At 30.6% G+C, this 15,911-nt stretch overlaps 3 protein-coding genes across 4 annotated transcripts; 2 read left to right on the top strand and 1 right to left on the bottom strand.

The window, feature by feature from the left end:
• The first annotated feature begins 953 nt into the window (after nt 1-953).
• On the top strand, nt 954-4,759 carry LOC101257062 (serine/threonine-protein kinase BRI1-like 2). 2 transcript variants are annotated; one of them, XM_026030566.2, is made up of 2 exons: nt 954-1,090; nt 1,327-4,759. In XM_026030566.2, the coding sequence occupies exon 2, from the start codon at nt 1,386-1,388 to the stop codon at nt 4,632-4,634; it is 3,249 nt and encodes a 1,082-aa protein (XP_025886351.1). In that variant the 5' UTR covers nt 954-1,090; nt 1,327-1,385; the 3' UTR covers nt 4,635-4,759. The 2 variants fall into 2 exon arrangements, with proteins under 2 accessions (XP_025886351.1, XP_004236904.1); XM_004236856.5 differs by lacking the exon at nt 954-1,090 and having other exon boundaries at nt 1,102-4,759.
• A 4,285-nt stretch (nt 4,760-9,044) lies between these two features.
• LOC138348240 (CASP-like protein PIMP1) lies at nt 9,045-11,514 on the top strand. Its single transcript, XM_069296935.1, has 3 exons — nt 9,045-9,281; nt 9,903-10,038; nt 11,062-11,514. Exons 1-3 carry the CDS (start codon nt 9,091-9,093, stop codon nt 11,263-11,265), a joined length of 531 nt encoding a protein of 176 aa, XP_069153036.1. The 5' UTR covers nt 9,045-9,090; the 3' UTR covers nt 11,266-11,514.
• On the bottom strand, nt 9,539-15,315 carry LOC101257358 (PHD finger protein MALE STERILITY 1). The gene is made up of 3 exons (XM_010321071.4): nt 14,882-15,315; nt 14,195-14,519; nt 9,539-13,508 (listed from the first exon to the last, which is right to left on the bottom strand). Exons 1-3 carry the CDS (start codon nt 15,189-15,191, stop codon nt 12,089-12,091), a joined length of 2,055 nt encoding a protein of 684 aa, XP_010319373.2. The 5' UTR covers nt 15,192-15,315; the 3' UTR covers nt 9,539-12,088.
• Nucleotides 15,316-15,911: the final 596 nt, after the last annotated feature.

Below are 15,911 nucleotides of genomic sequence, written 5' to 3'. Positions count from 1 at the left end.
TTTTTAATTTGACTTGATAATTTTTTCATGAGACTAGTGAATATTTTTCACATTTTACAAATGAAATGACAAATATAAGATACAGAAGAAAATAAAAGTATTTATCTTAAGAAAATTGTTCCAAAATAAGTTTGATAATTCAATTGAAGATGGACAAACAAAGTGGAAATATTGGAAAAATTACGATTTCTGATTTTATCAATACTTTTTATTTATTATCATTTATAGCAATATTATGTTAAATTTGCAATATAAATTAAAAGTGAATTATGTATGCAATATATATGAATTATAATTGTTTTTTTGAAATATATTCTGTTTATTTGATAAAAATTTGTCACAATGTATTATAAGTGTATTAAAATGTGTTATCCATTGTTAAAACTTGTATTATTTTTTATAAGATGTATTAAACTTATATTATAAATAAATTAAAAGTGATCGAGTGAAAAGAAAATGTTACTGCTATAAATAGAAAATATTTTTTATTTTAATTTATTTATGTTAGTTTCCCTATAAAGTTATGATATTAGAAAAAATGTTTTAATTCTATATCCTTAAAATATCTAATTATATGGACCTACAAAGGGAAAAAAAGAAAGAATATTAATTGAAAATAGATAATTGCTTTAGCACTATTAAAATTACATCACCTACCAAGACTTTAGTGTAATAGTTCAATTCATTACTTCTTTTTTTAATTCCTATTATGTTCCCTCCTTTTTCCATTTACAAAAATCTTCATTCAACAAATTAACACACACACTTTTACTTGAGTCGAGAGTCTGTCGAAAATAATTTTTCTACCTCTCAAGATAAGGATAAGGTCTGAATATCCTCCTCATACCTCATTCGTGGGACAATATATACTAAGTTTATATTGTTGTGCGCAAACACATACACTATAAGTTGAGCTAAGGTCTATTGAAAATCGTTTTTTAAAAATCTTCTAAGGTAGGAAGTAAAGTCTGTTTATATTCGTTTTTGTTGTACACAAACACAAAATTTAAAAATAAAAAAGGAATGGCAACTACTTTTTAAAAAGTTAGTTCTTCTAACTTTGCACTATTGAGGAATTTTTCTCATCATAGTAAGCACTCTCTTTACTCCTTTTGTGCTCCTTTTGACATTCATTTTCTTCTCAAAAAAAAAGAAAAACACAATCATCTTCCAACACATCACTAAAGCTTACTCTCTAAGCTCTCTACTTGTTTCTTCTTTCATTTTTTTCTTATCTATGTTCTCTATTCATCATGGACAACATGAACACCAACTCTGCTCTAACATTGATCATTTTCTTGTTTTTTGCCTTGATTCTTGTATCAGTAAACGCGGTTGCTTCCTCCATCAAAACTGATGCTGAATCACTCTTGTTATTCAAGAACATGATACAAAAAGACCCTTCTGGTGTTTTATCAGGATGGGAACTTAAAAACAATCCATGTTCATGGAATGGTGTAACTTGCAATAGTCTTGGAAGAGTAACAATTCTTGATCTTCAACAATCTGAACTTGTTGGAGAGGTTTCTTTTTCTCCTTTCAATTCTCTGGATATGTTAACTGTCCTTAATTTGTCATCGAATTCGTTTTATGTAAATGCATCAACTTCATTAGCTCAGCTACCTTATAGTTTGAAACAACTTGAACTTTCATTCACTGGCTTAGCAGGCTATGTACCTGACAACTTGTTTGCAAAATGCCCAAATCTTGAATATGTTAGTCTTTCTTTTAATAACATAACAGGTTCTTTGCCTCAGAATTTCTTGTTGCATACTGATAAGTTACAGTATCTTGCAATGGACTATAATAATCTTACAGGATCAATATCTGATATCAAGATTGAGACTTGTAATTCATTGTTACGTCTCGATTTGTCAGGGAATCAGATGATTGATTCAATTCCTTCAGCTCTATCTAATTGTACAACACTTCAAGAATTGGTTTTGGCTGATAATTTCTTCTCTGGTTCAATTCCTAGTTCTTTTGGTGAGCTTAAAAGTTTGCAAAGATTGGATCTTTCTAAGAATCATTTGTCCGGTTGGATACCGTCTGAATTAGGAAACTCATGTAGTTCACTTGTGGAACTTAAATTCTCTAACAACAATATCACTGGTTCAATCCCGAATTCCTTCTCATCATGTTCTTCTCTTCAGAATCTTGATTTGTCGAATAATAATCTAACCGGTCCATTCCCTGATTCTATCCTACAGAATTTAGCTTCTTTAGAGTCTTTGCAAATGAGTAGTAACAAGATTTCTGGTTCATTTCCTGCTTCCCTTTCGTATTGCAAGAAACTACGCGTTGTAGACTTTAGCTCCAACATGATCAATGGGATAATTCCAACAGACTTATGCCCTGGTGCTTCATCATTGGAAGAGCTGAGAGCACCTGATAACTCACTTTATGGTCCGATTCCATCTCAACTGTCTCAATGTTCACAGCTCAAGATAATTGATTTTAGCTTGAACTATTTGAACGGTTCGATACCATCAGAGCTAGGAAAACTTGAGAATCTTGTGCAGCTTATTGCTTGGTACAATAGTTTGGAAGGGAACATACCGGCAGAGTTGGGAAAATGCAGCAACTTGAAGAATCTTATACTTAATAATAACTACTTGAGTGGGAAAATTCCTGTTGAGTTGTTTAATTGTGGTAATCTTGAGTGGATTGCACTCACAAGTAATGGACTAAGTGGTGAGATTCCTAAAGAATTTGGCCATCTTTCAAGGCTGGCTGTTTTGCAGCTAGCAAATAACAGTTTGAGTGGTCAGATTCCAAGTGAATTAGTCAATTGTAGTAGCTTGGTTTGGTTGGATTTGAGTAGCAATAGGTTAACCGGGGAGATCCCACCGCGACTTGGTAGGCAGCAAGGGGCTAAAGCATTGAGTGGGATTCTTTCAGGTAACACTTTGGTGTTTGTTCGAAATGTAGGGAATTCGTGCAGAGGCGTTGGAGGATTGCTTGAGTTCTATGGGATACATCCTGAAAGGCTTTTACAGGTTCCATCACTAAAGAGTTGTGATTTCACTAGGCTGTATTCTGGTCCGGTTCTTAGTGCTTTTACTCGGTATCAGACTATCGAGTACCTTGATCTTTCGTACAATGAGCTTCGTGGTAAAATCCCTGATGAATTTGGTGATATGATAGCTTTGCAAGTTCTTGTTATATCACACAACCATTTGTCAGGAGAGATTCCTTCATCACTTGGAGGGCTAAAGAATTTGGGAGTGTTTGATGCATCACATAACAGATTGCAGGGTCAAATTCCTGATTCGTTTTCGCTTCTTTCTTTCTTGGTGCAGATTGACTTGTCTAATAATGAATTGACAGGACAAATTCCACAAAGGGGTCAGCTTAGTACACTTCCTGCAAGTCAATATGCAAACAATCCAGGACTCTGTGGGGTTCCGTTATCCGAATGCCAGTATAACTCACCTGCCACGAATACTGGAGACGGAGGAGGAGAAAAAAGAAGTTCAGCTGCATCATGGGCTAACAGCATTGTTCTTGGAGTTCTCATTTCCATTGCCTCAGTATGCATTTTGATAGTTTGGGCTATTGCTATGCGTGCAAGGCGAAGAGAGGCTGAAGGGGTGAAAATGCTTAGTAGTTTGACTACTAACTATGCAGCTTCAGCATGGAAGATTGACAAAGAGAAGGAGCCATTAAGCATCAATGTAGCAACTTTCCAAAGACAACTTAGGAAGCTGAAGTTCTCACAACTTATCGAGGCCACGAATGGATTCTCAGCTGCAAGCCTCATCGGTTCTGGAGGATTCGGAGAAGTCTTCAAGGCAACATTGAAAGATGGATCAAGTGTTGCAATCAAGAAACTCATCAGGTTAAGTTGCCAAGGCGACCGAGAGTTCATGGCTGAAATGGAGACATTAGGAAAGATCAAGCACAAGAACCTTGTACCCCTCTTAGGATACTGCAAGGTTGGTGAGGAAAGACTTCTAGTTTACGAGTTCATGGAATACGGCAGCCTAGAAGAAATGCTACACGGGAAGACAAGAACACGCGATAGAAGGATCTTAACATGGGAGGAAAGGAAAAAAATAGCCAGAGGAGCAGCCAAAGGACTCTGCTTCCTTCACCACAATTGCATCCCGCACATCATACACCGCGACATGAAGTCAAGCAACGTGCTATTAGACAACGAAATGGACGCTAGGGTGTCTGATTTTGGGATGGCGAGGCTGATAAGCGCTCTGGACACACACCTCAGTGTGTCAACACTAGCAGGTACACCAGGATATGTACCACCTGAGTACTATCAGAGTTTTAGGTGCACGGCAAAGGGAGACGTGTACTCGTTTGGAGTCGTGCTTCTTGAGCTCTTGACAGGTAAAAGGCCAACAGATAAGGAAGACTTTGGTGATACAAACTTGGTAGGATGGGTGAAAATGAAAGTAAGAGAAGGGAAATCAATGGAAGTGATTGATCAAGAATTGTTATCAGTGACTAAAGGGAATGATGAAGCAGAAGTTTTAGAAGTTAAAGAGATGGTAAGGTACTTAGAGATAACAATGCAATGTGTAGAGGATTTTGCATCAAAAAGGCCTAATATGTTACAAGTTGTGGCTATGTTGAGAGAACTTATGCCTGGAAGTAGTTCAAGCAACAGTGGCTAAACACAAAACCAAAAGAATGTAAAATTCTTTCTTGTTTTGTTTGTGAAAGTATTCATCTGCATTTGTATTTAGTCAACAACTTTCTCTTATTTTTTTTTTGCAATATTATTCCCATGTTTTTGAGAGTTTTGTGTATATATCTCTTATTTGTATTGATAACATGTACTAATAATGTATCTCAATGCTCAACCATAAAAATGTATATACAATTTTCACTAAACTAACTCAAGAATGTGAAAGATTTATATATGGTATCGTAATATGGAATCATGAGATGAAATTGAAGTTTTGTTTGGACATGCAATATGGAATTTTTTTGGTGTTGCATATTTTATCACAAACATAAAAATCACATAAGTTTTAAAACTATTAAAATAGCCCCAATTGTTTATTCAATATTATCTAATAAACATAAAATCATATAATAAATTATTACAAAGTTATTTGTTCCCTACTTAAGTAATTGTTTCATTAATATATTTGAGTAAAAATGAAACACCTTTCACGGGCTCTTCAAGATTTTATTACACTAACAATCGTGAAGTGTGAGTTAAAGTAATTATTTGTTAGTGAGAATAATAAATTTTACGTCGGTGAGAATAATAAATTTTAAAAAGTAATGATGTGATCATAAATTTTATTTGCGTGTGAAATAAATGGTTAGTATATATAAATGTGGGGTTGTTTTAACAAAATATAAACTCGTGGATCAATTTTTGTATTAAAATAACTCAAATCATGATTTGGTATTCTCATATGATTTCAAATCATGATTTTTGGAGAATATGATATCACATCTCATGATGTGGAATCATGAGATGAAATCAGCGTAAAACGACATAACCAAACCCTGATTCCATCTCACAATACCATATCGTGATATGGTATTACATGGCCAAACGCATACTATGATAGTTGGGTAGAAAAAAAAGGGGTGGGGGTGGGGGGTGGGGGCAGGGGCAGCACATATAAACAAAAAATGAAAAACATTGTATTCATGCACATACAATATCTCATTCTAAATAAAATCGCGCGAATACAATATTTGATTATAATTGTGTATATGTATATTATTTATGTATATTTCAAAGCAGAAGTTAAATGTATGTGTGTCCAATTGTACAGAAAATGATAAAACATTGTATACATGTACATACAACATCTCATTCTAATTGAAATCGCGCGAATAGAATATTAGATTATGATTGTGTATATGTATATTATGTATATATTTTCAAAGCATAAGCTAAATATTTGTATGTATGTCCAATTGTACATAAATAAGGGATTTTGGAAATTTTAAAAAGTAATATGAAATAATGAAAATAAATGAAACAAAAAAATGTGTATTTCTATAATTTGTCCTTTATTTTTTTATTATCGAGTTCGATCAAATTCAAAGTAACTGGGCTAAGAGTTTTGGGCTTTGATGTCAAAAGGACATCGAGACTTTGGTGCTATAAAATTTGAAGCCCAAGGTATAGACTCCAAGTCTCATTTATTTCATTTGACAACTTTCACTGTCTCAATTTATTTGAATTTCGCAAATCAAAAAAATTTAATGGGGCATTAAAGTCTTTAAATATTTTAAAATAAAATTTTATATTTAAAATTAACTTCAAAATATTATGTTATACAATAATTAATAAAATTTAAGATGTTAGATAATATATGAAAACATATATAATGTGGTAACTGTTTATAATAAATCAACATATCTAGAGCTTTTAAAAACTTCAATATTGCGGGAAAATGCACAAGTACCCCTAGATTATGATCGAAATCTCAGAGACACATTAACTAAACTAAGGTCCTATAACCCTGGTAAATTTATTTTTTTAGTAATTTTATGCATCTTTTTCTCTTACGTGACATCTAAATATCCTTCACGCGCCTCAATTGCGTAGGGTCACGGATTGTGTCACGTAAGACAAATTGTGCACAAAATTACAAAAATAATAAGTTTATGGGGTAATATATAGGACCTTAGTTTAGTTAAGACGTATCTCTGAAATTTCGATCATAGTTTAAAGGGTACTTGTGCATTTTCCTTATTTTAATTGATCTTGATTCCTATTATTTTCAATTTTTTCTTATAAATTTGTTATCTAACTAATGGAAAATTATAACGGCGATATGTGCTACCAATAACGCAATACCAGATTAATTAAAGTAATTAATTTGAGTCCTTAATTACAAGTGAATAATTACAAAAACTTAAATTCCATTTTAAGGTCAATTATTCACATCACGTTAAGCCATTTTTTGTCACCTCTATTTTTCTATTATACGATTTCTAAAATAGTGTTTTTATTTCCTATTTATTTTCAACTTGTGCCTATATGGACAAAACCAAAAGTTACAAAATAACTAGACAAAAACAGTGGGAAACTCCAAAATTCTGACTTTTTTTAATTTATTTTTCGTCCGTTGTTCAATACTGATATAGGAACCCGTCTAAATTTGAATTCGTATTGATTTTTTTTAAAAAATTGAAGGTAAAACGCTCACTAATAAAGGCGATTACGTATTCGAGTCCTCTAGTAAAGGATGAAAAATTACTTAGCTTATTGATGGTAAAAATCCAATTACAATCGAAAACCAAAAGTAAAGAAACTAAAACATTTGAATCCGTCTTTGTATGCGTTTACAAGATGTACGTTATGCTAAATTGTGTGAATTTTGATTGAACCGATAAATTGAAAAAAAAAACTAGAAAAACATTTCTTATCAATTAAATTGAAAATGAAACGGTTGAATATCTTATTTGATTAACCGAAAAATGATGATAAATATCCTATTAATTTGAATATCGATTTAACATATCTCAATTTAACATATCTACACACCGATAAATAAACTATTTATGCGCTTTGTGAGTAGCCCTAATTTCTACTTGACTTGGATGGTTGCAAATAACTTGTGTTTGTAAACGTAGCCGGCAAACTAATTTTTTTTGTACTATCCAAGAATCCAATAATAAAAAGACTAAACTAGAATATCGAAAAGATAATTGACGTATCGAATTAAAATAAGATTTCATATTGACATTTTTGTATACATTGATTTCTCATAATAATATTAAATATGCTATGGTTCAAAAAGTATTACTCTATTGGAATAAATTAACAAAACAGTCGTGGTGAGTTGGTTAAAATTTTATGTTATGAAATATGATTTTTTTTATTTATTTATTTAACTCACTAAACAAAAAAATATATGGTGAGAAATAGATTCTCACTGAAATGTTAAAAAAGAAATTATTTAATCTGAGTGAAATTCTATTTTATTTCTCTCACTTAATTCCATCAATATATATATATAAAAGATGTAACTACAAAACATTTCCTAGTAATCAATTGGAAAAATATAATTGGTTTTGTGATTACACTAAGGAAATTTTACCTTAATAAAATACGGGGAAAATATTGTCGGTATATAATGATACAAGTCTTAAACTTTAGTGAAACAACATAAATTTCACTAGTTTAGAAGCAAAGCATTTCCCTTCATGCGAATTTACAATATTACAAATTTTACATGAATTTTAACCTCGAATACATGTATTTGGCTCATCTAGATACATGTATTTTGGATATAAGAAGTAAAAATTAAGTATAATCTATCCAGATACATTGTATCCAAGTGAATTTGCATGTATTTGATTTTCTCGCTCGCTCTTCTCTCTCTATGTATTTGCATTTCATAATGTATCGGGTATTCAAGATATATGTATATTGCTTAATTGCATATGATATACATAGACCATCTGGCTCGCCTCCTTTCTCTCGATCGCCTTTCAGCCTGATCAATGTATCTGATTGAAAAAAATATATGTATCTAAGTATATCTCATGACTTGAAATCTGACATGAAAATATTAAATAGTAAGACAATTTATAATTATTTCAAACTATGAATATTCGTATGATTAAATAATTTTTCCTTTTAAAATTGTATTGGCTAAAGCTCAAAGCAGACAATATCTTTGGTGGAGTACATAAAAACAACAGCAATATATTAAGTATGAATATTGATGAATCTAACAACCTTAAATATTTAATCGTAAATCCAATGAGTATATCGATAATTAAATAATTTAGGAAATAGACAAAGCCCCCACAACATCAAAATATTGTAAAAAACTTGAACCAATTAAATTGTACTCCAATAACATGCGTGGCCGGCAAATTCAAAAAAAATAATACAATCTAATATACTATCTATTTTTTTTTTCTCAATAATCCAACAATAACATACACTAAATAAGAAAACAAAAAAAAGACAATTTTCGATTTAATCGACATTTTGGGTCAAATATATGACTCGATTAAAAAAAGTAATTAAATTAATAATTGAAGGTTCTTTGTAGAGAGTATATATAAAAGGACCATCATATTAAGGAATTATATGATAGAATTAAAAGCTTAATTTTGAGTTTATTAGGATATATTAAAATGTCAAATTATCCTCAATACAATTTTGATGTAAAATCTTCTTCCTCTTCATCAAAAATACCATTAGTTACATTAGGTGCTAGGGTTATAACAAGTGCTACTCTTCTTGTGTCATGGGGTGTGTTACAAACTAGTGTAGTTACTTTTGATAATGGAGCTAGACTTAGATATGATTATTATCGCTCGTACAGGTAATCGAAATTATTTCGTGATGGAGTCAGAATTTGAATATTCTATTTAGATCTTTGAATATTATGTTGTGAACTTCTGATATTCAAAAGATGTAGTCAAAACACTATGATCATATTCTACTCTTTTATAAATTCTAAATTTTAGATTTCATTTGTTCTAATGCCTGACCTTCATATCCTCTTATTTAAAGTTGTGTCCTTTGCGGATAGGTTGAGTGATAGTCTGGAGCACCATGTCTGACGTCGTAGTATTATCATTTTTCTTTTTTCATGGATGTTTTGCATTGTGCGTGTCTTTTTCACCATTGTATTTTCCTTTTTTTCTTTCTTAATTGTTTTGATTTATTTGCTTGCTCCTGAACCAAAGGTCTTTCGAAAAACAACCTTTCTATCTCTACGAGATAGTACAAAATAAGGTCTGTATATACACTTTATCATTTTCAGACCCCTCTTGTGATACAACACTGAATATGTTGTTGACATCAAACGTTAGTAACTGAATTATGAATTCTTTTGTATGCGTATTTATTAAATTTCTTAATAAAAATATATATAGCTAAAATTACAACTACTGAATTTGTCCGAACTCATTATGTTTTTTTTTAAAAATTATTATTGCAGTTATACACTTTTTGCTGTGATAGCAGGATCAGTCTACAATTTGTTGCACATCCCATTTGCAATATATTTACTCATAAGAAAGAAGCCTATGATAAATCATAAGGTTTTTCGACAGATTGAACTCTATGGTGACAAGGTAATTAATTACATACAATTTCCACTTATTTTTCATTTTTATATATAATTAGAATAATAATCGAGAAATTAATTTTTTCCTAAAAACATACATTGATATTGTTACATGAAATATTTATAAATTCGTATAATTTAACATGTTATAGCAACTCAACGATCTTTAATTTCCATTATATTATTTAGACCGCTTAAGAAAAATTAAGTATATACACCTTCCACTTTTCTTTTTCCATTAGAGTGCGGAAGTATGTCAATAAAAAAATAAAAAATAAAGGTCTACGGTATAATTTATTTTTCTTGTCCTAATTTATACGATACTTTTTGCTTTTTTGAGATTCAAATCATGTTGACTTTAATCAAATATTTTTTTTAAACCATGTTGACATGAGATCAAGATTTAAAACTTACGAATTAGATCTAATTTAACTAGCTTTAAATTAAAGATGGTTAAACTGATTCTCGAAAAATTAAAAATATTGAGACAAAAACAAAAAAAAAAAAAATCTTAGAGGAGTTTAATATTGAGACTAATAAAGAGTGCTAAAGTTTTTACTGACATTATTTAAGTGTCATTAGAACTAATGTTGCTAAAGACTTTAGGGACATATACAAAGAGTGACAATTGCCACTAAAAATACATATTCAGCGGCAATTAAGAATTAAATGACGCTAATGGTCATTTTTGTTGTAGTGTTACGCCCGAAATCCCAGAGACACACTTATACTATATTAAGGTCCTATTACCCTCCTTAACTTATTTTATAAGTAATTTTCTACCCCTCTTCGGCCTACGTGACACTAGCTTGAAAAAATAGTCAACCATTATTGAGCCCACAAGATAGTGTCATGTAGGCCGAAAAGGAGTAGAAAAGTATTAATAAAATAAGTTCAGGGGGTAATAGGATCTTAGTATAGTATAAATGTGTCTCTGAGATTTCGAGCATAGGTTGACGAGGTACTTATGCATTATCATTTTTTATAGATATAATTATTATTTTATTTTATTTTTGAAAAATTGATGCAGATTATATTTGGGATACTAGCAATAGGAGCTGGTGCAGCATTAGGTGCAACTATGGATTTAAATAGAATTGTTTATAATGATAATAACTCAAAGTTTCATCATTTCTTAAATTTGATGTATATTCCAGTTGCATTTCTTTGGGCTGGAATTGTCACATCTGGAATTTCTTCTATTTTATCATCTTATAGTCTTCATAAAGACTGAATCATGATACATCAAGATTCAAACAAAACATATTACTTCAAACTCGAATCTCAACTGAATGCAGGATGCTTAGTGCACGGGACGGTTCGTTCCTCTATTTGATTTGATGAGCGTAATATTTATATGCTTGTTTGTTTTATATAGTGAAACAAAATTATTATGGAACTTTAATTTTATTATTATATATATACAAGTGTGTAATTTAATTTTTATGATTATTATTAGCAATTTTACTTAATTATTGTACAATTTTACATGACATCCACAATAACCAAGAGATGTAGATATTTTATTAGATAATTATATATAGTACAATGTCTTTAGGTGATTAAGATTAAAAATAATCAGCAATTATACAGTTTTTTTTTTAATATTTAAATAAAAATATACATGTGATATACATGTTTAGTATATAGGTTTTATATATTTAAGCTAATATCAGTAATTAAATTTGGACAATTGGACCAATATATATCAATTGTAGATTCACACAAATGGAAAATAGCCACTTATATGTATACATAAAAATTGTATTGCATATATAAGTCAAAAACTCACTTTAATTTTATACGTATATATATAAATCTGAATATTATTAACGAAATTTTTCTAATTTCATCACATGACTTGTACGTGTACAATCAAACAAAATAGATGTATATATAGGATATCATGTAATTTCAACAAGATATTAGAATAATGTATCTCTTATATCCATAAAATATTTCTTCCAACTCAAATAGTAGTAATGCATAAATAGTTGTAAACATATATTAATTATTATACCTTTTTTTGTTTCTTGTTTTGTTGATATATAAATTATCTAAGGTAATGAAGGAAATTGTAAGATATCTTGCTCACACTTATTACAAAGAAATATATCTGGAATTGCTTCATGATTTGGTATATTAACACACCTAGTGTGTTGCCAAACTTCACAAATATCACAACAAATCATCCTTTCACCATCTTCATCTTTAGTCCCACAAATACAATCCATAATAATATTATTATTCTTAATTCCTTCAAATATCCCTCCATTATTAATAATATTAATATCATCATTATTTGACATTATTACCCCTCCTAAAACAATCTTGCTTCCTGGTTTCACCACATTAAACACCAATTCTATTCCACTAATTGGGCTTATCAAGTTGTTAATTGATCTTGTGGTAAAGTTCCTTAATCCCAAATAAATATCCCCAAAAGCCTTTTCAACTTCAATTTTTAGCTCATCAAATGTCACATCTTTTCTCATTAAGAAACACTCAAATGGGGTCATTACTTTTTCTTCAACACCAAATCCATCCTTGATTGCCAACATAATCGCGCAATAAATCTTGGATTTATCTGGTTCAATTCTTGTATCTGGCTCTGATACCTCTCTGTATTCCTTGAGGAAGTACTTCGTGTCTAGGATTATTCTAGAAGCTGTTGGGATTGTAGCAAAGACGCCCGTATAATTTGACATTAATCCCTTATGCTCTTTTAGAATATTGTTGTACAAGAAATGTATGTCCTTCATAAGTTGCGCCAATGTGATTTTGTATTGTTGTTTCCCTTTTGAGTCATTGACCCTAAAACCTTGATCTTGTTTAGGAAATGCTTTAGATATATCCTCTAAACAATATTCCAAAACTTTAGTCACTGGATTTAAGCATCGACGAACCAGATACTTACCAACAATATGATTCCCTAATGACTTGAGAACGAAATCAAGCAACCCTGTATCACCAATATAAGCACGAGCAGCATCACGAACCTCTTGCCTAGACACCCATCGCGATTTAGCCCCTTTTAGGGCTTCCACAACAACCCTAATAGCCATTTCAACGCGTTTAGGTGACCATCTACAAGTTGTGTCAACTAATAGCCCTGGATAACATGAGGTAAGATTATTGTTTTCCTTTGGGATCCTTGATTTGAGCTCCAACATGAAATGAAAGGCATCACAAAGTGTGACTAATGAGTGACCAGATAACATTTGGTACCTTGATAACACTATTAATATCTCATTAATATTTATAATCCCTATATGGTGATGATGATGTGCTAATAAAGCTAATGGCATGTTTTGTAAGGCATTAATTGCACTTTGATATGTTTCTTGTGTAACACCAAAGCTCCCACGCCCAAATTTGTAACCCCATCGACCAAACCATGGCTCACCATAGGCTAATGTGTTGAGTAGCCTTAGATCCATCCCTTTCTTTGTTGAGATATCTCTTAAGCTTACTTTCCTTCAAAAACATAGAGAAATTATTATTGTTTTCGATCTCAAATATTAATCATTTTGATAATCTAAAGTTGTTGACTTTTTGAAAAAGTAGAAAGTTATTTATGACTTTAAGTGCAAGTTTAAAGGAAAATGAAGGATATATAATTTAGATAAATACGATGATTAAGGCTAAGGGGTGCATAAAAGCATAAAAGATACTCCTTGTGTATCGTTTTATGCAATGTGTGCTTGATTGAACACAGAGTTTAACATGACACTACTCCTAACAAAACAGTTTGAACATACACTAGTGTATTTTTGTTTCGTTTTATGTGATATTTGTTTATAATGTTCTATAACGAAAGGCATATTTATGTATTTCAAAATAATGTAACTTTTAAACTTTCTATTCTACTATTTTTTCAGCTACAAAGATAGTAGAGACGAAATATATATAAAAAAGTAAACGCAGGAAGAAAACAAGCAATTATCGTTATGTTACATGAAATTTTATTGATCTTGTATATATAATGTATGCAGCTTTCATCAATTGTGGCATTTTAACTCCGCACCCGATTACAAATATGTTCTAATAAGTTTAAAATCATAAATTATATATATTTTCTTTGTTAGTCAAATTTCAAGTTGAATCAAACCCCGTCAGATAAAATAAAACGAAAATAGTAAATTAAGTTGATGATGACAAACCTAGCACGAAGTCCAATGCAAAGTCGATCCCAAAAGTCCATAATTGAGTGACCAGGCAAGTCAGAAGAAGTAGGAGTTTCCAATGATCCATTGACACAAATCAAATGCCCAAAACCATTAGAATGAAACACACCATGCATCATATGACCTTCTATTTCTATCAAATTTAACTTACTTTTAATTATTTCTCCACCAATAATATTATTAACATCTGTTTTATATTTGTATTTTTGTCCATTTCCTCCTTCTACACAAGCTCCAATTGTGTCCTTTGAAGCCAATAGAAAATGGTACTTCTTGTTGCACATCAAATTGTTGCCCCATCCTGAGGCCATGCATAAGTACTTTGATGAGTTTAACTTTTATACGTCGATAGTTAAACGGTGGCATAACTAGTTTTTCATTAAGAAAGTTAAAATATGAAAAGGTAAATATACGAAAGAAATTAAGAGAATTTGATTTATATTAATAACATAAAAGTCATGCAAAGCAAATTTAATTTTTTTAGTACTATATTTTAGTAATTTCACTTAGTATTTGATTTAATTTCACCAAACACAAACCTAACAAATGAAGTTACTAATCACTATATGTTCCAAATGTTCTATTAATTTCTTTTTTTTTCCGTGACAGATTTAGAATTTAAATTTCACGTGAACTTGTAATAATTTTCGGTAGTGATATTACCTATGTATTGACAATGTTTGCAATGAGGATTGAGTGACAATTCAACTTGTTCTTCAACAACAAATAGGAACACATGCATTGGTGGATGTCTATGAACTTCCAATTGAAATGACCAAATACTCCCATTTTCTTGTTGTGCAAATTCCAAAAGAAGTTTAACATTTTGGTCAAAATTGCACCCAATGAACTCTATAGGAAACCCTTGTTCACCAAAATTCTTGAACTTAAATGATACCCTCTCATTATTATTCCTCTTCCTTTTCTTCGATCCGCTCAGATCTAAAGTCGACATCTTCTTCACCGTCATCATCAGAGGAACCAAAGATAGATCATGGATTCAAGAAAATTTAAAGAGAGTTCGTTACTTACTAGTTACAACTTACCAACTTCTATCTAGCTAGGTGTTTTTAAAGAAAATTAAAAAGGGTAACACACACTTAATTTGCCAAAAAATGACCAAAAATAAAAAAAAAAGTGTCATTCAAAATGGATGGGTTTTATTATGTTTGTACAAATATTTGGAAAATTTTTATTATGCAAATCTATCGCAGAAAGCAAGAGTTACATGCATGTATTATAAAAATGGAACCATGCTTTTGGTCATGTTACAAATGTTAAACCATTTTAATTAATTGGTTAATTACTCCCGGCAAATTCTATGGTCAGTTGAGACATGCTGAAAGTTATGTATAATTAGGGTACTATAGATTTAATTAATAGGAAAATTATATTAACACAATGTTACTGGCCAACTATATACTTGGACTTATTAAAATTGACAGAGATTGATAAATAAATAGATCGTTGATTGTTCAAAAATTATTTGGATTGAAATAGGCGAATAGCTTATTAGTAGTAGTAATTCTCTTAGGAAAAATTAGATATATACTGTTCCGCCGACTAACTTATTAGTATATCAAAATACAGATTATTGATATATATATATATATATATATAAACTAATAAAGAGTATATATACACAATTGTATCAACTTTATATATGAGCTAATATCAATGTCACACTTAGTTA

Source organism: Solanum lycopersicum, chromosome 4 (genome assembly GCF_036512215.1).
Source record: "Solanum lycopersicum chromosome 4, SLM_r2.1".
Classification (NCBI taxonomy): domain Eukaryota; kingdom Viridiplantae; phylum Streptophyta; class Magnoliopsida; order Solanales; family Solanaceae; genus Solanum; species Solanum lycopersicum.
Note: the sequence above shows the minus strand (reverse complement) of the source record. Positions and strands in the feature narration are given on the sequence as shown.